At 36.8% G+C, this 25596-nt stretch overlaps 2 protein-coding genes and 1 long non-coding RNA gene across 3 annotated transcripts in view; 2 read left to right on the top strand and 1 right to left on the bottom strand.

The window, feature by feature from the left end:
* LOC109724448 lies at nucleotides 1400-6697 on the top strand. The gene is made up of 2 exons (XR_002219936.1): nucleotides 1400-5019; nucleotides 6232-6697. It is a non-coding gene; the product is annotated as an uncharacterized LOC109724448 (long non-coding RNA).
* LOC109723771 (UDP-D-xylose:L-fucose alpha-1,3-D-xylosyltransferase MGP4-like) lies at nucleotides 6767-14940 on the top strand. The gene is made up of 5 exons (XM_020252256.1): nucleotides 6767-6771; nucleotides 8688-9213; nucleotides 9286-9447; nucleotides 10190-10405; nucleotides 14368-14940. Exons 1-5 carry the CDS (start codon nucleotides 6767-6769, stop codon nucleotides 14575-14577), a joined length of 1119 nt encoding a protein of 372 aa, XP_020107845.1. The 3' UTR covers nucleotides 14578-14940.
* Nucleotides 15828-25596, bottom strand: part of LOC109724058 (rho GTPase-activating protein 7-like) — a 48127-nt gene continuing 38358 nt past the window's right edge. Inside the window, exons 16-22 of the mRNA XM_020252693.1 lie at nucleotides 19095-19155; nucleotides 18926-19009; nucleotides 18377-18490; nucleotides 18117-18286; nucleotides 17606-17675; nucleotides 16358-16522; nucleotides 15828-16275 (exon numbers count right to left, since the gene is read on the bottom strand). Coding sequence (XP_020108282.1) covers nucleotides 16084-16275; nucleotides 16358-16522; nucleotides 17606-17675; nucleotides 18117-18286; nucleotides 18377-18490; nucleotides 18926-19009; nucleotides 19095-19155 — 856 coding nt within the window. The 3' untranslated portion in view covers nucleotides 15828-16083. The remainder of the gene's footprint in view (nucleotides 16276-16357; nucleotides 16523-17605; nucleotides 17676-18116; nucleotides 18287-18376; nucleotides 18491-18925; nucleotides 19010-19094; nucleotides 19156-25596) is intronic.

Genomic DNA, 25596 nt, shown 5'->3' with positions numbered 1-25596 from the left:
CGCGAGCCAGCTCGTGTTCGGCTCGAATGAGCTCGAGATCGAATCGCTCGTTAGTAAACGAGCGAACACGAACCGAATTTTTCGGCTCATTTAATAAACGAGCCGAACACGAGCTGGGTAGCTCGCTCGTGTTCGCTCCATAACAGCTCGAATACATATATTTTATATTTATAACAATTTATTTAATTTATAATTTTATATATAAATATATAATTATATATAAATATATATTTATTATTTATTTTTAGCAAAAAAAAATATATAAATGCGAGCTTAATTATAAAAGACTCATTTATATGTAAATTTCAACTATTAGATTAAAGTCAATGAATAAAATTTTATAAATTATTTTTATATATATTCAATCTAATCCTTTTTAACTTATTGTTCGTTGGCCAGCTCGTGAGCCAGCTCCTGTTCATCTCGTTTATTAACGAGCCGAACACGAACTGAATTTTTCGGCTCAATTTTTTAACGAGCCAGCTTGTGTTGGCTTCGTTTATTAAACGCGCGAACACAAGCCGGCCCTAGCTCGCTCGTGTTCGGGCTCGTTTACACCCTTAGTTTAAAGTGTATTAAGTTAGCATCCTATGGTTTTATTTTTATCTTTTCGTCAGTTTTTCCGTTAAATATTTCGTTAAATTATATACAAAAAACTTCAGATACCCCTCGTTGGTTTATCAAATATTTACTTTAGTATCCTTTAGTTTTAACTTTGTCACTGATTTCACGAAAAAAATTAGTGTAATCAATAATAAAAAGATAAAAATAAAACCACCAGATACTAAATTAAAACACTTTAAACCACTGGGTACTAAAGTAAGAAAGTGTGAAACCACATTGGTGGTATTTGAAGTTTTTCCTTTTATTTATGATTGATTTTTACTAATTTTATTTTTTATTATGAAAACTAAAACTTAAAATGTGACACCCCAATAATCCCACATCGGATGGAAATGGGGTTGTCATTGGGTTTATAAGAGACTTAGACACTAGTAATAATAACTGGGCTTAAGCATTTTGGGCTGTTGGTTTGGGCCCAACGAGTTATTGTTGCTAGTGGGCTAGGTCGTTTCATAAAAACTTGTATCTACTTAATTTTGTCTAAAAACCGATATTATATAATTAAGTATGGTACTAGAATAATAATATATGTATATTTTCTATATAATAAAATTAAAAAAATTATTAAATATTTATAATGTCATGTTGACACCACTAATTCAACCAGTGGTTGAACCATTGGTTGGATCAGTAATCATTTATTCATTAATTATACATATATAAATATTTATATAACATTCATTTTATTTTTCATTCGTCAATCATAAGTATATAAATATTTGTACAATATTCTCTTTATTTTTCATTCATCAACCATCTATATATCCTTTGAATCGTGAATCCTAAACGGGTTTGGAAGCTCCTCCGCGTTTGAAGGGTAGTTGTTGACCAACTCCCCTCATGCGTCTTATCGACACGACTTCTCTCATCCTCACTCTCGCTCTTCATTAATTTGCTCCTTCCTAATCCTCACCCGATCGCTCCCATTCTCACTCATTAAATTGCTATACGCGAAATCGTCGGCGGCATGGCGAGCGAGAGATGGCATTTGTACGATCGCTGCCCTTACTCCGCAGCCCTTTGCTTCCCTTCGAGGTTGGGATTATGGTGGCCACAGGGCGGGTGGGATGGCATTTTGTACGATCACTGCCCTCGCTCCGCAGTCGTGGGGATTTCACTTCCCTTTGGGGCTTCCGTACAGCCGGCAGTGTCTTTGGGTGGTTCTGATTCCGAGGCCCTGTCTTTGGCTTGAACCCTGGCACGTTGTACGCCGCCCATGCATCCTCCAACCTGGCTGTACGGTCCCTCCCCCCTTGTCCTGGGGAACAAAGCGGTTGGTTACATAATCCTCCGTCCTTCTGCTGCCGCCGGTAGCTTGCCTGCCGTACGCGCCCCCCCCACCCCGGCACGCGCTTTGCTCAAGTGCTTATAAATATAAGGATTGTTGTGGGGTTTTGTGGCTGTTCATGTGCTCTTCTTCTTCCATTTTCTTCCTCTATTTCTGATCTACCTTTTCCCTTCATAATTTCGCTCTACTGGCCATTTGCTGTCTGAACAAACCGTTCGCTGTTGTGGGTTCTCTTCCGGAGGGCTAAGAAAGTTGGGGTTTTTGTTCAGTGAACCCTTCGCTGTTGTGGGTTTTCTCTCGGAGGGCTAAGAAAGGTGGGGTTTTGGTTCAGTCATGCTATCTATTTTTGAGCAGAGGTCTAGCAGGAGTTCTGTTTGGTTTCTTGCCATTGCGAGCTATCGTAACTGAAGCTTGGTTTCTTCATACTTTCTTTGTTGTTTTTACCTGCGCTTTTTTTTTTATGTATTTCCCCTTCAAACGCGGAGAAGCTTTCAAACCCAGTTATAACGTAGCTTGGAAAGTTTTTGGGTATTTAGCAGTTCCGATCCCACTGCTTCTGCGTCTGAGAGATGGTCGAGAAAAGCTCGAATTATGAACATATCCAATTTCAGACAATATTAACACTGATAACCAAGCTATTGGTGCATGCTATTATAATATTAAGTATTGGATAATAGTTTAAACTAATACTTATTTTGCACTGTGCTTTATAGGCATGAGCTTTTATTTTCAGGTGCTCTTGATTGTCCCAATTGCCAATGTATCATGCTTATGCTATCAAGTGGTTAATTGGATCAAGATTCACATGATTCCAGCAGTGATAACCCAATAAAGTTCATATTTTATAAAAGATCACAAATTCAACTAAGATGACAAGAAAAAAGATGAACCCCAAAAAAAAAAAAAGAGAAGCACATATTAGATCAAGTGACTTATGATTTACAATTTGTTTGCAAATTGGACCTCTGTTTGGCAGCCAATGTGTACCAAGAATTCCTCGGCGGATTATTTCCTCTTTTTTTGATAATTTTTTCGAATTTTAGGCATACTCTCTTTATTGTTTTGTTGCTATATATATGTTTGGCTCTATTCAGGTGGATTGGATGCATTTCTATGCTTAATACACCCAGCTTAGTGATTTACTCCATCTTCTGTCTATGGTTCTTCTTGGTCTTCCATTTTTTTTCCCAGTCTCCTGTCTAAGGTCTTAGAAATTACATATCACGTTAATTTCCGCAGAAAACCAAGCATAAAGAGGCAGTAGATGGCTTTTGTCTATAGTGAATGTAATTAACGATGAAAAAAGTGAGTGAGTTTATGTTCAAATCTTGCTAATATGTTTTTGCCTAGGGTTTTTTATTATGCACTTTACCTTTTTTGGGTTTGTTTCTTATAGTTTGTGGGTCCCATTATTCTTGCCTGTAGTACTTTTCTCTTGCTCAGATTCATGAGGCTCTGAGTCTAGCTCTGATTAACTCTAATTTTGAGAGGGGAGGAAAGATAGTGCATGCCTTTAGAGAAAAAATTATCCGAACTTATCGTTTATTTTATTAAACTTTCTCATTTCTGAATTTTGCTTATTTGTTGTAAAGCTATGCTAGATGAAGATAGGTCGGAATTGTAGATTTATAATGCCTTTAGTGAATTGGACAGCGAAGTGTGCTTTTCTAGCATCATAATTTTGTGAATTAGGCAGCCAAGTTCATTTTTGTGAATTTTGTTCGTGATTCATGAATGTTGTGCTATTCTTTTGTACGACATCTTAAAAATTACAACAGATAAGCTCCTCAGATTGGTGTTTCCCCACTGCTGGTTAAATACTTTGTTGACAATGACATGGGTATGTAACATAATTCACAAAAATGTCCCCACTGCTTTTCTTTTTATTATTATGTAACATTAGTTACTGCACTGTCCCCCAATGGACATATATCCCCACTGTTGGTTAGAAAATTACAGAATGTTGTGTTTTTTTTTTCCTCACAAAAATTCCTTGCTTCTTTGGTGCCTGCATTATGTACTATACTAATAGCCTGAGATTACGGATGCAAATTTGGCTCTATTCAGCCAATGCGTACATATATCTGATGCATGCATAGTAAAAACACCTCTATTTGAATCGGTCCAAATTTGACGTAGATATATTTTCAGTGGTAGTATCTTGATGACCTAATTGATTAGGATCGAATGTGAACCTAGATCAATTCAAATATGATCTGTTATCATTCTTACCCTTTCCTGCCTGCAAAGAGTTGGAGTATAAAATTAGAGCTAAAGAATAGCATCCATTTAGCAGTATTTGAAAATGAACTTGGCAAATTTTTCTGGCCTTCATTACATTGACTGTCGGATCCTTGCAAAATCAATAATGCATGTATTGTGTACTTAGACACTTCTTAAATTTGTAATTTCCCAGTTGGTTTGCCTATAATTTTTTCGATTTTATATGATAAGCAGTGATGAAAAAAAAATACGGCATCCTTCAAATGGATGACTTCCTTTTCCTCCTCGCATTTTTAGTTTTCGAAAAAGGATGATCGGGTGCTAGAATGTCATTGCAGATTGGATGGCCCTTCGGCAACTATTGGATGCAAGCAATTCGTTGGTGCATTGCAAATTGGGTGGCCGTTGGGCAACCATTGCATACAAACAATTCGGTGGTGTATTATTTTCTCTTTTTTTTTGCGAGGGGTGAAAAGATGATGGCTGCTTCTTTAGACAAAATTATCTGAGCTTATCATTTATTTATATTATAAAAAAAATGAACGCTTTTTTTACCCTATTGGTTACTGCTGCATGTGTTTGGCTTTTCGACGGTGCTTGGAAAGTTTTTGGGCATAACTAAACCCTAAATCCTAAATCGGACCAGATTGCATGTCGAGTTGTGGCCGCCACTTGCTGCGAGGTCCATCTTGACAGTCTTTTCGCATAAGTCGTCGGTAATTACATAAGATTTGCCTGCTACAACATATTCGGTGAAGGCGACTACTGCGACGGTGTCAGGCTACTGCTGCTGCGTGAGTATCTAGCGTTGCAGCCAGTTCCGGTCCCGCTGCTGCTGTGTGTGAGAGATGGTCGAGAGCTAAGCTTCGCTATTCTCTCTACAGGTCGTGCTATTCTTCTGCTGTACTCTCTCTTTGCTGCTAAGATTAGGCTATGATGCAAAAGAAGGGAGACTTTTTGGATTCTGTCAGCAGCAGGAACAAATTGAGTTATTCATTGTCCATTTGATGAGGATCTACGAATAATTGATCTCAAACTTTCTTGATGCATATTTTTTGTTAGGTTAAAAAAATAGAAAGCAAATCAATGACATGGTTCGAAACCACACAAAATAAAAAATCCAAAGACAAACTTACATTGTTTTCTTTGGGAGAGCTTTAGTCTGATTCTGTAATACTAGTTAATAAGTATTACATAACATGTGATATTTTAAATCAAATGACAAACATCAAACTGTGTACCTAGATCACAAAAAAATCTCTCTCCTGTTTCCATATGTAGATCCAATCGTGACTTATGACTTACGATTTGTTTGCAAATTGGACTGCCGTTTAGCAGCCAATGCGTACAAAGAATTCTTCGGCGGATTATTTTCTCTTTTTTTTGATAACTTTTTCTAATTTTGGGCATATTCTCTTTATTGTTTTGTTGCTATATATATGTTGGGCTCTGTTCAGGTAGATTGGATGCATTTTTATCCTTAATAGACCCAGCTTAGTGATTTACTTTATCTTTTGTCTATGGTTATCGTTTACTTTATTAAACATTTTCATTTTTGAATTTTGCTTTTCTGCTGTAAAACTATACTAGATTAAGATAGGTCAGAATTGCATATTAATAATGCCTTTAGTGAATTGAGCAGCGAATTGTACTTTAATTATATCTGTCTGGTACCAGGATGCAATAAATTGCTTGCAGCATGTGAGGAATTTGTTGCTGCTTTCTTTTTCTAGAAGAGGGGGTTTGATTTGAAACTTTTTTGGGATTAATTCTATTTCCCCTGCTTGTGATTATAGAATGGTGGCTTTTTTGAGGATCAGGCTTTTTTCGTTTGGGTTTGTTCTATTATTTGCGCAAAATACTATTGTTAGGTAATTTGATAGGCATTATCAAGTTGCCGTTTTTTTAATTTGTAGAAAGCTTCGATGGTTTTCTCCATACAAGAACTGTTTGATGTGATTTATGTTACATTCCCATTTGTGTAGAAATGCAAAGAGTTTTGCAAATCAGAGAGTTTTGCAAATCTGCTCTGGGTTTACAATTCATAAGGTACATAGTGTGTATCTTGGGTTCATTTTGTCTTTATTACCTTACAGGTTTCTCCAAACAACTGATGCGGCTGCTTCTACCTCTTATTCTTATTTCTTGCGCCTTTTCTCCAATGCAAAATATGGTCGAGAGCTGACCTTCACTGCTCTCTCTACAAGCCATGCTGTTCTTCTACTTTACCCTTTCTTTGCTGCTAAGATTAGACTATGATGCAAAAGAAGGGGGCTTTTTGGATTCTATAAGCAGCATGAGCAAATTGGGTTATTGTAAGCAGTAGGAACAAATTGAATCTAAGTTGGATCCGTGAAGTTCGTGGAGGAACTTTGTGAAGTTTTTGTCATAAGCTTATGTGTTGGTGGGAAAAAAAAACTTCTTCCTCTGCTACTTAATTATGTACTTGCCTTTTCAGATTTGTTTTTTAAAGTCTGGAAGATTAACCAGTGTTGTATTTAGTTTTGGCCCTTTTTGTATTTTGCTATCTCATTATTCTCATCCCCACTACTTTTGATTTTATGTGTATACTTTGTTGAATTTCGCTTTTGTGCTACCTTGGGTTTATTAATTATTTAGGAATTAATAGATATGAGGTTTATATTTAGTTCTTAATTATTGTGAAGGCAATCTGACTTATACTAACTTTTATTGTTAATATTTATACTAGGTTCTTATTCTACTATATTATATGCAAATTGATTTATCTATTTATTAACTATGTAAAATTTTCTGGCCATCATATTATGTTTATTTTCTATCCATTGTGAGTATATTTTCTATTATACGTATTGTATGTTTTCATATGTTCATAAAATTATACGTATCTAAAAAATAAATATTCTGAATCTAAAAATAATTTAAATATTTTCTTCCGGCGGCATCGCGCGGGCCCTTACCTAGTAATAAGTATATAAATAGAGGAAAACCGTATGACCATTTTCTTCTCAAGATTAGCATGTTTGAAATGACATAATATATGATCATTTTCTGAAATAATAAGATTTAATAAAGATAATCATGAATATTTATTTTTAGTTCTATTGATATTTTTTTAATCTTCTAACACTATCTACCCGCCGCATCGTCCGAGTTCCTACATTAGTATTTTTAAAATGACAAAATTACTCTCAAATTTTATAACTAGTTTAAGCCTATTCTTTAAAATAGGGAACCTTTTCTTAAATATTAGAGTTTGGGGTTTCCTATTTTAAAATAATTAAATTTTTCAACATTAAAGAAAAATAATAATAAATAGAAAAAAATTGTATAAGGACTCTAAACTTTAGCTGTTTTGTGAATAAGTGTCTGAACTTTAATTTTTGATGGTTAGACTTCTTATACTTAATCAAATAGATCAATCGATCCCTCTCTTGATTAAAGTTATTAATTACACAATCATTTTTATTGTACATTTTGTTTTCTAACATATAGTAATAATAATAACAATAATAATAATAATAATAATAAAGAATGTTTGGTTCAACCATTTCTTTGACGGTTGAAGTAAATGATCAAAACTAGAAAAGAAAATATATATTCCTTTATATTTTGAAGTCTTACAAAATTATATGCACGACATTCGATCAAAACGGTTGTATAATCAATAAGTTCACTTGAGGAAAAGATATTGAACTATTTGGTAAAACTTAGAAAATACAATTACCAAAAAAATAAATTACGTGTTTGAGGTAGGTAACACTTTAGTTATCAAATTTTAATATATCGCAATTTCTGGCTTAAACTTTTAACATTGTTGGAATCAAGTCTTACAATACAATTTAGTTAACTAAATGTTGATGCATCGCTGATATAAAAGTGATATAGTATTTTAATTATTGGCATATCATCAATCATAACACTGCTACATTATTTATATTTTAACGATTGATTAATATTTAATCAATTAAATTAGATTATAGGATTTGATTGTAATAATTCGAAAAGTTCGAGTCAAAAATTACAACAAATAAAAATTTAAGGATGAAAATATACCCATAGTTTGAGGACCAAACATGTAATTTACCCTTATCAAATCAAAAAATTCATACGTCTATTTGTAAAAGAGTTAAAGTTTAAAATTTCTCTATATATTTTACCCAACAATAAAAAAAAAAAATTGTCAAAGAGTTGAAGTTAAAAATTTCTCTATACATTTTACCCTAACAATAAAAAATAAAAAAAAATCTTGTACATCCCAAAAGAGATGCACAACCCCATTTTTAAATTTATCAAAATCCAAATGAGTTATAGTAAATAAAAAAATAATTAATATGATAAATAAAAAATATTAATTTTTGAATAAATAGAGTATAAGATGGACATCTCACCTAACATTTTTTTTAGTTTATATAATTAAATTATAAAATAGGGAACGGTGGGACCCTAGTGCGATCTAACCTCCTCCCTCTCCCTCGTATGAGTATCACTGCAGGTGTCCTCTCCGCCTCTGCTCCGATCTCTACCTCCAATTTGCAGTCACATATTCATCATTTTTACTCACATTCTGAAGAATCCATCACCATCAACCCCTCCGCCCTCCCAAACCGAAAAAAACACGCATTACGGGGAGGAATAACCGGCGGCGGGACTCCATTTCTGCCCTATGTCTCTCCACCAGCGCATTCTCATTCTTCCTCCCTTCCCGAACCCCCCTCCCTCTCCTCGCCCTCCTCGCCCTCCTCCTCCTCGTCGGCGTCCTCCTCCCCTGGCCCCTCTTCTCCCCCTCCTCCCTCCTCGGCCCCGCCGCCGGCAATCCCAACCCACCCCTCTCCCGCTGGCGCGACTACACCCTGGCCGACGCCGCCGCCGCCGTCGCCCGCAACGGCACCCTCATCCTCTGCGCCGTCAGCCACCCCTACCTCCCTTTTCTCAGCAACTGGCTCATCAGCCTCGCCCGCCAGGGCCGCGCCCACCAGGCCCTCGTCGTCGCCGAGGACTACGCCACCCTCTACGCCGTCAACCAGCGCTGGCCCGGCCACGCTGTCCTCGTCCCTCCCGCCCCCGACTCCCAGTCCGCCCACAAGTTCGGATCCCAGGTCTGCCGCCCAATTCCCCCAATTCTTTCTTGAGGCCTGTCTGTTCACTTTTAACTTATCTCCTTCTGCCAGGGTTTCTTTAACTTCACGTCGCGGAGGCCGCGGCATCTCCTGCAGATCTTGGAGCTGGGGTACAGCGTCATGTACAACGATGTCGACATGGTTTGGCTGGCGGATCCCTTTCGGTATCTCGAGGGGAATCACGACGTCTACTTCACCGATGATATGGCTGCTGTGAGCCGTTCTTCTTGCCTGTGAATTTTGTGAATGTCGTAGATATTGTTAACACTATTTCTAGGCTATTTCTTATTAGATCAATTGGTTGGGTAACTAAGCCTTCTTACTTAGTTCTATTTGGATTCTCAATCCCCAAATCTTTATATGTGACACTCCTAGGATTGAGAATGGTCATATATCTCAAATATAATAGGACTAAATCTCTTAACCCGACTATAGCATTTTGGGCAATGGCCAAACCCAAGAACTTAAGAGAATTAAGTATGCTAGAGCTAGAGTAGCTCTAGGATGGGTAGTTTCTTGGAAAGTAGGGCGCCACAGTTGGTATCAGAGTCAATCACCAGAGTCGATCATCAGCCGGAAATATAAAATGAGTTTTGGCTGAGCCAAAATTATACAACGGGTAGAACACGGCTCTCCAGCTGATAAGAGAATCTCAGGGCTTAAGCGGGGAGGAATGTGATGCCTCTAGGATTGGGAATTATCCTATATATGAGATATAATAGAGCTAAATCTCTTAGTCCGACTATAGCATTTTGGGTGGCAGTTAGGCCCAAGAGGCTAAGAGGGTTAAACGTGCTAGAGCTAAAGTAAATCTAGGATGGGTGACCCCATGGGAAGCGGGACGTCACAGCCTAGTTTGTGTTGTGCCATTCACCTCATCTCCTCCACTGTTTCCTATTAGATCAAACTTTTGCGTTGTAGGAATTCTTGATTTTGACTGATGCATGACGAACAGGTGAAGCCGTTGAATCATCCTCATGATCTGCCACCTCCAGGGAAGAAGGGGAGGACATACATTTGCAGCTGCATGATCTTCTTGCGGCCGACTGAGGGGGCGAAGAAGGTGATGAACAAGTGGATTGAAGAACTCCGAGAGCAGCCGTGGTCTAAGAAAACAAAATCAAACGACCAGCCAGCCTTCAACTGGGCTCTCAATAAAACTGCTAGTCAGGTGTGTAAACTAAAAGGAGCAGTGCTCCATGATTTCTGATTTGTTTACTATTATGAACTTTTACTACTGACAGCCAACCTCATTGACTTATCATAAGACTATATTCTCTAGTATTTTTAATTTGCTTCAGCTCAATTTATTAAGCATCATAAGAGCTGTTAAAAAAAAAAGGCATCATAAGAGCTGCAGCATGCAGTTTACCTTTATAATTGGCGTTGAAATCCCTAGATACAAGCTATGTGAACCTTAAGGAAAGAAATAATATAGTGTGAACCAAGAGTGTGCTCAGAAAATTGAGATGTTATATTGCTTTTAGAAAACAAGTAGTGCGCACTTACTTTTGGTTGGAGGTGGTTTTTAGTGGTCATTATGGTGATGATTCCTCAAGCAATGAACTTTAAGAAAAATCATCGATCACTAGTTGACTTGATGGACAACCTTTAACTAAAATGAAGATTGCCATTCGCATTGAAGATGAGGTAGTTATTGGCATCCGGTAGGATTTAGAAGAATGTCTGGGTCCTTGGGTAGAGGAATGTAGCTTTTGGACTTTACAATCTGGACAAAATGCTTAGAGATCATGGCATTGAATATTGAATGTTCTTTTCTGAAAATGATATCCATTTTGTAGGTTTTGGAAGAAATTTCTGTAGTAAAATAAATAAGGTAATATTTTTGGGGTTTTTAGTGCAATAGTTCTTTTCTAAAATTTTATTTTAAAAATATACCTGTTAAATTTTTATTTGTAAATATAGTCCTATAAAAGCGGTGAACCATTCACCGCTTTCTTTCTTTTTCTTACTTTTTTTTTATAATTTTACGATGGTAAAAGCGGTGAATGGTTTACCGCTTTTACTATTTTTCTACTCCTAAACAGAAGTTATGAATGCGGTGAATCATTCACCGCATTTAAAGGTCTATTTTTATAATTATTTTTTAAAGAAAATTATTTTTATAATTATAAATATCGATAAGATTAGTTATAAAAAAAATTCAATATTTTTCTATTTTCTTCCTGTTGTCCTGGCTAAATTTAGTTTTGGAGGAGGACCTAGAACTAGGTCCAATGATCAGGTTTAATGGTTGCTCCTTGATGCCATTGGTTCAGGTCGAGGAAACATCTCTGGTTTAATGACAAGGATCTTAGTTGTTAGGATACACAAGTTTTGTGTTCCTTAGGGGGCATTTGGATTGATGAAGTTGTGATTCGACTGTAAACCAAGTTTATTAAGAGTAGAAATATTAACCTTGCCATTCATCATGAGGACATCGAGAAGATCTGTTAAGCAGTCATGGGCTTAAATTCTTGAAAAGAAAAAAAAAAGCCTTTGAAATGGTTCGAAGTCATCTTTTGTAGAAAGACCTAAAATCTAGCCTATGACTAGACCTGAAACTCCCCGGCATTGTACTAGTTGATGGCTAGACAAATATTTTTATCCTCACCAAACTTGATTTTCAACCGAACTAAAATTATGCCCTTTGGTGAAGTATCAGTTGGAGCATTGTGCAATGGGCGACCCTTTTTGTCTTAGATATCTATCTAGAAATTTTGAAGATGACTGGGGTGCACTTATTGTTGAGTCATGCGTTCCTTCACTAAGATAGAGCAGTAATTGGTATTCTTATATGCCAAAACGAAGTACTTGATGTCAATTGTAAGATCCACCTATTATTAGACTATTGGCATGCTTCACTGTAAGAGTAGTTTTTTTGGACATGGACGCTTCATCTATCTTGTCCTTTTAGTTAATATGTTCACAAACAACTGTAGCAACATATTGTGTTCTAAGCTTGATCGACGTCTAAACCTGAAGCTTTAGTCCTGTAGGTGCCAAATCGCAATTACACTAGTAGAACTGGTCTTCGGCCATATGTTTTCCAAAATGGTGTTGTTCTGCCCTGCTTGGCTGGAAAGTCTCTGAGCTTACTGATTTAATTGTTGATCTGATGTGGTTTGCAAGAGAACCCAGTATTCCCAAATTCCTTTGAGTGGGGCTGCTTACGCTAGTTTCGTTCAGTGGCTGTCCTAGCCTGGTGACAATCAGTGGCAGTAAATTCTTTTTGCTATTGATTACATTGAAAATTTTGGTACTAAATTTTCAACAAATGGAAAAACTTTGTTGGTTCAAGAATAATTACTATGATTAGTTTTCACTGATGATAGGATTGTCAAACTGTCTCAGTAGAAATCGGTGTATTTAGTTGTGTTTAGGGAAGAGTCAACTATCATAAAAACAATTTTTGAGAAAGATTACATTAAGATAACATGGTTGGTCATAGGGGTACCACAATATTTTATTATTGAGTGATATGTAGACTATAGGTATGAAATGTTAAGGCATAATTTACATTAAATGCTAAGACATAATTTACATTAAATGCTAAGACATAATTTATGTTATTCCTAAATATAAGGAGTTAGGGAAGGAGAGAAAGTATCTGAAAAGTGATATCAGATAATGAGATATCTCTGCTAGTTTCAAAGGGCAACCTGAGAGTAGTTCTATTAGCAAAATGCAAGAAAACAAGATCATTTGTTGGGTTATTGGTAGCTAGAATTAGTGGCATACCCCTTGAGTTAGTAGGTTTCTGTACTTGTTCTCTAATGATGAGATCCTGATTGATTTTGATGCTCAACACTGTTATAGTTTGCTGTTATAAAATCCAGATCTACTTTCTGCGTGTGTGGTCCTATGTTGTGCATGGAGGGTAGGCGGGTGAATGTGTATTACTAAAATATTCGTATGTAAAAAATACTTGAAGTTTGTAAGTTTGCACAAATAAAATAGAAAATGAAGATAAGTGTCAGGTGAAGTATCCCAGAAGGGAATACAATTACTGCACAGTTTCATATACTCAAGGCCCTATCTTTTGTAGTGGTAAGACATTATATTTGTAAACTGATAAACATCACGCCAAACCAAGTCATATGCATTTTGGTGCGGCTTGTGCTAGTATCTCTGCTGGATATACATCTGTCCTGTCTAAAGAGAGGTTATGGACCATATTCCAACGGAAGAGTATCTTTGGATATGGTGCTGTTTCTGCACCTAATGCCTTGTTGGCAACTTTTTGCCCTCATTTATGTTATCATGAAAGCAAACAATAATCACATATCAAGTATAATCAACGTCACGATTATACCTCTTGTCGATTTGTAAGTAACTTGAGGAATATACAACCTTTTAAACAACATGCTTTTTCAGATTATCTGGTTCGTCATTCCTACTGCTTTGTTGCATATGAATCTTTCATTATGACCTGGATTTCTATTAAGTTTGGCTTGCTGTTACCAGTTAGTAGGTATTAGTTATGTAGGTTCCTTGGTATCTAGTTCTTTTAAATTGTCTACTAGTTGGTACGACTAATTTTTCCGAAGAGGAAATTAAAGTGTATTTGCTGTATATCACATATGGCTAACCTTGGAATCTTGGATATTTCCAAGTCCTTTTTTAACTGCCATGATCTTGCAACTGAGCTAGTTTAACATAACAGAAATGGAGGGAACGACATAATTTCCTTTCATTGGGTTGTTTCTTGTGTTGCTGTAAGTAAATATGTTCCTACTTAAGCTGAGCTAGTTTAAGATACCTCTATCTGGCCCTATCAGCATACAGCAAGTGCTGGTTCCCCATGTACCTGGATGCATGCTATCTCTATGTATAACCCAATGCCTATGTGCAAATATTAGAAAATTAATCTTGTTAGGCATTTCAAATGCTGTAAACTGCACAAGTAAATCAACCATTACATATCTCTCCCATCCTTTTACGGATGACAGCATCTCTAGTCCCCTTAAACTGTCAGTTAATAACACTCGGATATCTTCCTGTTTGTTACTAATTGTTCTTTTAACTTTTTTCTCCTATTTAAATGTGGCGCATCCGTTGTTCCCTTTTATAAAATTTTGTATTTGATAAACTAGCAAGCACAATACTTAATTGGTAAAAATGTAATTTCAGGTGGATCTGTACCTGCTGCCTCAGGCTGCATTTCCGTCAGGGGGGCTGTATTTCAAGAATGAAACATGGGTAAAAGAAACCAAGGGGATGCACGTCATCATTCACAATAACTACATTACTGGTTTTGAGAAGAAGATAAAGCGGTTCCGAGATTTCGGGCTCTGGTTCGTTGATAAGCATAGCGAGGAATCACCACTCGGTAGATTATAATCAGAGCCAGAAGGAACGTATCCGGTTGATGAATTGAATGTAGCAATAGCGTGGCCTGTGAAATTTCACCAGCAAAGAATTCATTAGGAGAAGAAAAGAGAAGGAAGAGAATTGACCGCATGCCACCACACAATATAGTCTAAAACTTGGAAGCCAATATGGAATGTGAGTTTGATTTTTTTTTTTTTTTTTTTTTTTTTTTCTTTCTTTTTGCAACCATTTCTTTGTGGTGATATGCTGAAATTTTGATTTTTCCGATATGTTCTTTACATGTCAGCTGAAATTAGTCTGCAATGTGTAATCCTAGACGTAATTATCACCTTCTGGGCATTATAATTTGATCTCGCTTTCGGTTTAATTTCATTTATGGTTTCTTTGTTACTCCCAAAGAAGTCATTATGTTCTTCTCTTTCTGCTGTTTGATTTTTACAGAAATAACACTTGAAATGCCTCGTTCTTTGTGTTGCCGCCTTTCCTAATGGAGGAGGTCTACACTGCTTATTGCTGCTTTCGTTGAGTCTCAGTTGCGCTCAAAATAGCTGAAGAAAAATGGCATTACGATCACTGTCAAACTTCATCCGCATCTCTATCAGATCCTATGAATTAGCTTTTAAGTAAATATATAAGCTAAAATTGACGTCGTCAGACCGTTGGAATTCAAACAAAGAGACTTGTCATGTACCGAATACCGTAAACTTCCAAGGCCAAGTACAAATCCGGGTACATCCAAAACAAAATTGGACCCTTTGGATATATACCTTCTTCCACATTTCGTGAGGAACTTATATTTTTTTGATCCACTAAGGCCTTGGTTCGTGTTGCCGTAGCTAAAAGCATCCACTTACACTTCGGAAGGCTAAAAAAAAATTTCGAAAGTATTTTCCAATTTACTCCAACATTATAGAATTGTTGTAAGATCTGCTACTGAAAAACAGTCATCTTTTCTCCGGTGGCGATTTCCATTACAATCTTTATAGCAATAGAGGAAAGATTAAAAGAACTTTGAAATATTTATGGCCCTCCACTGCAATATTTTATAACCTGTACAATGCTAGGATTGAGAATATTGACAGGCAGGGAATTATTCTTTTTCCTGTTCTTCACAAAATCTGGCCACATTAGAACTTTTGTAGCAAAACTAGCACGTTCATAACCGTAGGATATTTAAAGTTATGAATCTCCTGGTGATCCAAAGGAACAAGAGCATCAACAAGTAGCTAAATATTTGATGCCCAGAAGGAACAAGAACATCAGAGAATTGCTGAAGGGTTAATACCAATAAAAATTTGGATGTGAACATCAACACAATAAACACAAGTGATACAACACCTGCGGCCGCTGATACAGATACAAACATGGGAGACCCAACATACAAAATTTACATCCTGCCAATTTTTATAAACACGCAAAACATATCCTTCAAACAGATCAAGTTCATGAGCACAAAGTTGCAGAGTAGGGGAGCATATTGTAGCAAGGATATACAAATAAATGGCGTGGAAACTCTCATCTCGGACTGGTCCATGGAGGCGAAGGTTTGTGGAAGAACCCTTGAGAAGTTGAATTTCCATGACTTAAATCCAGATTATGGAGCTGCTCCATCAGTTGAGACCTCCTTTCCCTAAAGAAATCAAGGCGAGTTGTCAGCTCCACCAAAGTGGAAGACGCCAATGATGGTTGCCTTGGATATTCTATTCCCTGTTTAATTTAAAAACATAAGCAAAATTGTTACTTGGAATTCATATTAAGAGTGTAAGAAATGTGGCTTCTCTTAGTTTACCTCAGCTGGTTTGGGAGTATTACTGGTTGATGCCTCCTCTGCGCCTCTTAATCCACTGGAACACGTATCTAGAAAGGAATGCTTCCTCAAGAACTGCTTGGAACTACTAGAATAGGGCGGCACATTTTGCTTACTGCTCCTCCAATCTGATCCCGACGATCCCTCCTGTTCATATTTCCAAATTTAGTTGGTGGAACAATGAAATATTACAAAAAAGAAATGCTCTTCTGCTAATAAGCTTTCAATCAAAGCAAAGAGTAGCTAGCTATTTTCCTCTGATATAAGTAGCAATGAGGGAAAATAATAGACCAACAGATCTCTTAATCAGGCTGCTTGTTGAAGCTTGATAAAGAGAGGTTAGGCTATTGTAACTCTTGCGATAGAGCCTACAGGATCTATGGCAAATCTTCTGGGCCACCAATTTCGTTGCCTCATTCCTCACCTTTCCACTACCACATCCTCTGATGCAAAACCCCAAATTCTGACCACGCTGCCCGAAAAGACATAACCCTTTTGGTTATCAATCTCAGCTTGACAATTTCAGGCTTGTAAGGGCAAAAGAATTTGTGAAAGCATTCAATCTTATAATTTAAGAAATAGAAACTTGACATAGGAAAGGAAACATTTGATTACTAAGCTCAATCATCAAGGAAATACCCAAAAGAGGTTAAAGAAATTCACTGTGTATCACTCTCCTGCCATTTTCAGTACAACCTCGTCGAATCATCTATATTTTTCAGTGGTGTGTAACACCCAAATATTCAATTCTTTAGCATCGGACTACGCAGAAAAACATGCAACTACAATGAGCACATATGGAAAAGCATTTTCTTTGCAATCATCATAACATTGTTCTCTGTTGGCAAAAACATCAAAAGAAAAACATTTGATGAATAATGACATATTGGTCTTACACTGCAGTACCAATTCATGCTAAGATTAAATGATTAGACTATATAAAAAATCTTAGTAAGATAATTATGGGCAATCACAAGACTTTGGAACCTTCTTAAGAGATTGAGACCTTTGATCACCAGCTGAGTGACTCCAACAAAACTAGTACTATTGGAACTTAAATAAATAACAGCCTCTTCGAGGTTCAAAGGTCTATCATATCAAAGAAAGGCAGGTTAAGTTGCTGTTGAAAAAGAGAATATGGACCACTTACATCACATTTCTATGACAAATGCAGTTAAACAAACTTTGAATAGTGAATAAAGAAAGAAAAAAGAGAATAACTAAATATACCTCGGTTCTTTGTTTCTTCTCATGATTGCAGAAAGCAAGAGTTGCATCAAAGTCATGCTGAACAGTCTTTCTGCAACCACATGAAAATAATACAGTGCATCAAGATATTGATAGAGAACAAGACATAACACTGTAAATGAATTAGATTACCAATTGACAGCACACCCGTCAATATTGATGATCATAAAAATGCATAGTCTAGAATTCATCTCCTGAATATGCTTTGGAGAAATCTGAATTAGATTCTACCCATTAAATACAGAATAATATCACCAATCAAGCTACCCATATATAAAGAAGATAATGACAGCCCTACCAAGAGGAATAAAAGGTCAACCAGGATAGGACCTTCCACCTCATGTTTTTTGTTGGATCAACTCATCTCCAATCTAAGCAGATCTTTAAAACAGGTGAAGGAACCAAAGATAGCGTCTAGCTATTATCAGGTCTTTCTGCTGTAAGTAAACTAGATAATAGCTACAGAAGGTTGAAGCAACCAGGAATGTCTTACAGTTGTGAGAGATGGGGTGGAAGGTTCTGATAGCGATTGCTTGCATCTGTGATAGATCCAAAATGCTGTTGATGTTGTTGATTTAGTTGGAGGTGGAGTTCTGCAACCTTCTGCTTTAACCTTGCAACATCTGCTTCAGCAAGGGCAATTTCCTCAAGTTCTGCCCTTGCCTTAGAGGAAAAGAAAATTTTAAATTATATATAAATTTGCATATGATAAATCCAATATGTTGACCAAGGAATAGTCGCCATGGGAAAGACCTTCGAACTAACAGCATGAGAATTGGAAAACTGCCCAGAAGACAAGCTCAAACCAACTTCCAAGGCAGCTCTGAGGTCCCTCTCAGCTTGCAATTGCTCTTGCAATCTTAAGACCTATAAGTTGCCAATGTAATGAAAAAAAAACATTCCTGTTAAAATGTACTTAAAAATAAAATTCCCAGAAAAAATCTTATACTATGCCTATAATGTACTTATGCAGATAAAATCTCCTCTATGTTTCTTGAAAAGGTTCATGCCCTACTGTTGGGTGTAAACGGCGACCAAGGTTTACGATAACAAGAAAGCTCAGCATGACTAAGATTTCCAACCTACTAAATTAAATGTTTTATTGCATGATCCAGTAAAAGCATTAAATATTTTAAAGTTTTGCTTTTACAGAATAAAATAAATGAAATTTCCAATGTTGAAAATTGACCGAGAGTAAAGCCAAATTCTGTTGATAATTCCATCAACTTCAAGCAAGACACCCAACACAAATAATTCTAGGTAAATAGCGCACAATTAACAGCACGAAGAAAAATTACATACGTCTTGCTCTAGAGCTAAACGACGCTCATGCAAAGCCTGTTTTCTTCTTTCCAGACTAGCTTGCAATATTGCATTGCCTCTGGCCTGAGAAAGCATTCATTTTGTCAGCAAGAAACAAGCTGTTCAATCACATAGGATGCACGGTCATAGTCAGAGAATGAATCTCAACCTCTTTTGCAATTCTGAGCTGGAGATCGTTCTTTGTTATCTCAAGCCTTTGAATGGCAAGCCTGAAAAGTAGATCATTTTATCAACTATAGAGCAATTATTCACAGGAGAGTGATAAACAAAAATCATTAGGTGTCTCTCCCATAAAGAGAACAAAAGAATTTGAATAAATGAACAAAATAGTTTTTACAGTAATTAGAAGCAAGAAATTGCAAGTGCAGTAGGGAAAGGCCATAAATTATCAATCCAACAATTCATATAGCTTCATTTAATAAAATTCCATTTGTAAAAATTCGATAGTAACCAGGACATCCATCACGATGAACTGTCAAATAGGAATCTACAAAATCATCCCAGGCCAAAGAAACAGCAGAGATGCTAGTCATATAGTCCAAGGACAAGTAATAAATACCCATACTTGGGTACATAGGAATACATGTCAATACATGGCAGAAATTTCACCAAGTATCGAGCTTATTTAACAATGATGAAACAGAAGTATGGCATTAGTTAACCCAGGATATTTCTAGAATACATTAGGAGAAGTGGGTTAAGATGTTGACAAGCATAGGCACAACATTTGCCACAATCCTTTCAAAGATAATCAAAATAAAGAACTCCTATTCTTATTTTAGGAGAAATAAGGGGAATATACCAATTAACTCTTCTAGCTCAACACAATCATGCAAGGTTCCTGATTCAGCTATCAATTAAACTTAGGAATACTACTTCCTCTTATGGTTCACTGCATTAAGGCAAGGTCGCCCATTCTGCTTTATTGAAAACTCACAAATATATTGCTCTTCTAAATTTAAAGTATAACAAATAAGAAAACAAAGAAAATGGTCAGATAATAAAATATCTGATTTGTTTCAGCTTATAATGATTTCATATATATTTTTATTCAGCTAATGCAAATATTTCATTTTAATTCTACACTTATTGGAATTGGGTGACTTGACACCTTATAAAATATTTTCGATGGATGTAGGAAGTGTTCGACACCGTCGGCCTAAGAATAAAAAGAATGTAATTTGTCTCATTTCATGTTAATTAGCTCAGCTAGAAGCTGATAAGCATTGATAATCAGGATACTGAATGATGGAGAACCGGATCATTTTCGGACTTATACTCGTCGTCAGAACCGTATTCAAAATATTTGGTTGGATGATAGACCGGTACTAGAAGCCTAACTTGAATCTGAGTCTGATTCAAATCGTGAATTGAACCTGAGTCTGACTAAAATTTGGTGGGTTTTAAAATTTGGTGGGTTTTAGAAGTATTATTAGATTAGGATTTTTTGTTTATTTGAAAGTTTTAGATTAGAATTCTATTCCTTTTTAGAACTCTATTTTGAATTCTGCTATGAGAATTTATTGAATTCTCTCCACAAACCATCCGTACAGAGAAACTGTACATGAGATTCTCTCCCTTCCGTCTGTCCAGTCTCTCTCTTCTCCTTCTGTCCGTATGTTAGGAGTCAGCCCACAAAGAAAAAAAAAACCAACAACAATCCGAAGGATATCTCTTTTCCGACGATCCGCCGTTGCCGTGACAACCAACTAATTTAGATTGGGATCAAGTCTACTCCGTGAAAGCAAGCCGTCGTTGAATCCATTGATTTCTCTTTCTTTCTGCAGCTATTTCTAAACCCTAATTTTCTATTATCATCATCCTATCGTTTTTTGAATCCTAACCCTAATCTCTTTCCACTATTTTAGAAATTCTAAATAAGCGGCTAAAATCCAACGATCAAACGAAATTAAACTGACTCGTCCGCGTGCGCGCAATGGATCCAATCCTACGAAAACTCTAAGGTGTAATCTTTCCTAATCGATCTTTTATTTAAGTTTTCGAATTTTGGATTTGTCATTTATTTCTTTTAGTTTGATTTCTAAGAATCACTCAATCCATATTTTAAGTAATCCTTGAAAACCCGAAACACCCTAACCGTCCTGCATCAGATTTGGTATTAGAGCCTAGGTTTTATCATGACACCTAATCAGGAACCAAGTTTTGGGATGACTCTGTAGATGACCCAAGTACCCTTGTACTAAACCAAATTTTAGAGAAAATAAGCAAACGTGAAACACTTCGTACTGACTTTCAAAATCTAGCTACTAAGGTACAAGACCTTAAAACTCAAACAACAACTTTAGAAAATCGACAGGCTAGAGATCGAGTTCAAAACGAGGATAATAGTGTTCAGAGAACACCACAAACCAGTGAAGGGTGTAGGGTGCACACACCACCAAATAGAGAAACCTATAACAATGAACCAAACCAATTCATAGGACTCGTTCCACATGCACACAGGAGACTGCAATTACATGCCTATGGTCAAATAGGCCGAGACCAACATGATAAAGATGACATTGTAGACATAACACGTAAGGTTAAGGCAGATGTCCCTTCTTTTGATGGAAAACTTGATCCAAAAAGCCTTCACTGATTGGTTAGTTGACATGAAGCAATACTTCGATTGGTATGAAGTTGACCTGTGCCGCGAGGCAGTACTAGATTGGTGTTGAGAGACAAATTAAGTGAATGAGGCAAGAGCCTATTACTTTATTGGCAGAGATGAAAGCTAAGCTTATGGAGATATACCTACCAGGCTACCACCAACCTATAAGCAACGACTTTACAAGCAATTGTTTTCGTTACGCCAAAGGTCACTTTCTGTGGCCGAATACATGACTTGTTTCGATAAATTGAAACTTCGATGTGATGTTTTCAAGAAGATGAGATGACGATCCTTACAAGATTTCGTCAAAGGGTTAGGTAAGGATTTACAACGAGAAATCACACCCCATAGGGCCTTTAGTGTTGAAGAAGCCTTTCAAGTTGCACTAGAATATGAGCGACACCTTAAGGCACTACCTAAGAGGTTTTCTTCCCAAGTCGGGGAGGCAAATTCTAGAGAATAGTCTGATAGGAATCGTAAAGCCAATAACATGAACCCTGTTAAGTCTTGTGTGTTGGCAAGTTTCGTGAATTGAGTCGGAGACTTGAAGGATCGAGGCAAATTGACGAAGATCGAAAAATCCAAGACTTAGGAGAAACCAGAAATATCTCACGACGTGAATCACGATGCTCAGGTAAAGTTTTATTATATGTTATGGTGATTCATACTTAGTTATAGACATTAGAATCATGAAAATCAAAGTTTAGTGGATTAGAAAGTGCTTTGGAACTTTGTGAAACTCGAAACAGTGCAAAAAACTGAAAATGGCAAAGTGTACCGATACAGCATTGAAAGTGTACCGGTACAAAGCCTATTCCGGTACAACCATCAACATGTTACCGGTTTCAAGTCTTTACGGTTTTCTGTTCCGTCATCGTGTAACCGGTAACACCTTGATTTTGTACCGGTACACAATGTAAAAATCTGAAAACTTTCTAATCCTACTCTAATTGATTCTAAAGTCTATAAATAAGATATTGGGGTTCTCTAACTCATCAAGCAGCACGAAAATACATGTTTGAGAAACCCTAGAGGCTCAGATTTCATCTAAAACCTATTTTCTACATTTTAGCCTCTTTTAGGTCAAATCGAGATATTGAAAATTGATATCTATATGTCGATTTGATCTACTCTTCGCTTGGAGTTGTCTTCTTTGGTTTTCATCGATACTCTAAGCGAAGGATCACCATACTCATGATGTTCTTCATGGACGGCGTCGTGGATTCGGCGTGATTGAAGACGGTTCGTGGATTCGGATCATGAGCTCGTGGATTCGAGTGGAGCTCGTGGATTCGGACGTGTTCAGGCGTTCGTGGATTCGAACGTGAAGGCGTGGACAACCCAAAGGATTGCGTGAGATTCATAGGAGGTTAAGAGAGGTTGAGTCCGTGGAGTCGGTAATCACCTTGTAATCTTTTCTCTTAGTGAATTGTTTTTTCGCGTGTCGGTCCCGTGGGTTTTTCTCCAAGTTGGAGTTTTTCCACGTAAATCTCGATGTGATTTTTATTTTCCGCATTTATTTTTTATCGCATTAAGATTTGAGGTTTTGACTTTTACACCTATTCATCCCCCTCTAGGTGTTTGATACAATCTAGATAGATTCTTGGGCTCCTCAAAACTTCCAATTGGTATCAGAGCGGAATCTAGATAAATTGCTATCTAATGGCCGAAGGCGGTAACATTAATTGACCACCACTCTTCGATGGCACGAATTATGCCTATTGGAAAGTTCACATGAGAGCTTTTCTAATTGCAATCGATGAGCGAGTATGGCAATCTATTGAATTCGGATGGAAGCATCCAACCGAAGTTGTCGATAATGCTACCGTCCCTAAACCTAGAAACAAGTGGACAAAAGATGAAAACGAGTCATCTTCGTTTAATTGCAAGGACATAAACGCTTTGTTTAATGCATTGTCTCAAACGGAGTTTACTCGTATTTCGGCGTGTAATACCGCAAGGAGATTTGGGATACTCTACAAGTTACGCATGAAGGAACTAGGTTGGTAAAGGTCCAAAAATTACAAATGTTAACAAACAAGTTTGACTCGATTTTTATGGAAGAAAACGAGACCTTTACCGAGTACTATACGCGACTACAAGACGTTGATACATGTGCTAACTTGGGAGAGAAATTTCCTGGATTCTAAAGTTGTTAGAAAATTCTTCGGACTATTCCGGAACGCTTTAGGGCAAAGGTTGCCGCGATCGAAACCGTTAAGCATCCGGACGAGATGAAAGTAGAGGAATTAGTAGGCGCTTTACAAACGTATGAAATGACTTTTCCTACTAATCAATCTTTTGCCAAGTCTTCTTCTAAGAGTACAGGGATTGCACTTAAATCTACAAAGGAAGAAGACGACGACTCGGATTCCGACGGAGATGTTTCGCTCGCCAATTTCGAACATCAACTCGCGCTCTTAACGAAGAAGTTTCGTCGGAATTTTCGAAACAAGAACAAATCGGAAAAGGCTTCATCTTCTAAGAAAAAATCGTTTTCTAAATCATCTTCATCTTCTAAATCTAAGGATAAGAAACTTGCAAAGTCTTCGAAAGATAAAGATGAATTTGAAGGGAAAATCCAATGTTACAAATGTAAAGGCTACGACCACATTGCAACGGATTGTCCTTCTAAGAAGACATATAAACAAAAGACTTTACAAGCGAAGACTTGGGATGATTCTACTTCAAGTGAATCAACGTCAAGTGACGAAGAAATGAATGAAAATCTTGCTTTATTTTCCAACACTTCTTTGCCTTCGTCTAATATTATTTGTTTATCCTCTATTGTTTCTAATTCTAGTGTTTCTGCTTCCTTGCATAGTACTTCGAGCGATGATGGCGAGAGCGAGGAGTCAAACGACGAGGAATTAGCGGAAGCATATAATCAACTTCTTATTGATTCGAAAAAGTTGGCCAAGCATAATAAGAAGTTGAGGAGGCGTTTGTTGGACCTTGAAGAGAAGAATAACAATTTGAGGATTACAAACAAGGCTCTTGAGGAGGAAAGGTTATCAAATTTGAAGAATAATTCAATCCTCCAAGAGAAGCTTGATGAAGCGGAATCAACGATCAAATCCTATAAAGATAAAATTGGATTTTTGGAGCATCAATTTGAAAAAACCTACACATCAAATCAAGTCTTGACCAATCAAGTTCGTCAACTTAAATCCGACATTCAAAAGTTTTCTTCGGGGTCAAAGAAATTGGATCATATGCTCGGATTGGATCAAATGAACAAGTTAGGCCTCGAATATGAAAGGACTTATATTGAGAAGGATTTAAAGTCAACTTCTATAGTCTCAACAACTTTAAAAGAAAAGGTGTGTCATAGATGTGGCATCAAAGGACACATCAAAAAGTGTTGCCCCGAACAAAAATAAGAATAATCAATCGGCAACCTCGAATCGTCAAGTGGCACCCTCTACTACTCGACTTCCCCCACGGAGTCAAAAGCAAAATAAATTGGGTCGAGTACCTCAAGGGAACCGGACTTCTAAGCCGCAACGCCAAGTCCAACCGAAGCCACAAGCAAATCGGGTTTCTAAGCCTCAACGACAATTTCAACCGAAGCTTCAAGCAACGAAACGATCAACGGTTGATCCAAAATCAAAACAAATTGTGCCTAACGTCGACAAGCCAAGACAACCAACAACCCGACAAGTTTGGATCTGAAAAGGTGATATCTTTCCTTGTTCTTCGTCTTAGTTTGTTTTTATTATTGATGTAATGCTTTGATTGGTGCTTATTACATATTGTTATTCATTGCATTACATGTTCAAACGATTTTTGTTATTTTTAAATTTTATTCTTTTAAAATCGTTTTGCGAAGGATGCATGGGAATTAAATTTTTCTTTGAGATTGGAGATGATTTGAGATCACTATTTCGGGGAGATTAAAATTTTTTTTAAAGTATCTTAACCAGAATTCATCTTGAATTAAATTCATATTAATTATCGGTTTTACTCCACTGTTTATTATTTTGACGATAATTTATTATATGAATTCTTCATACATATATTCATCAAAATTTTGAAA

This window comes from Ananas comosus, linkage group 18 (genome assembly GCF_001540865.1).
Source record: "Ananas comosus cultivar F153 linkage group 18, ASM154086v1, whole genome shotgun sequence".
Classification (NCBI taxonomy): Eukaryota; Viridiplantae; Streptophyta; class Magnoliopsida; order Poales; family Bromeliaceae; genus Ananas; species Ananas comosus.
This window is presented reverse-complemented; position numbering and strand designations above follow the sequence as displayed.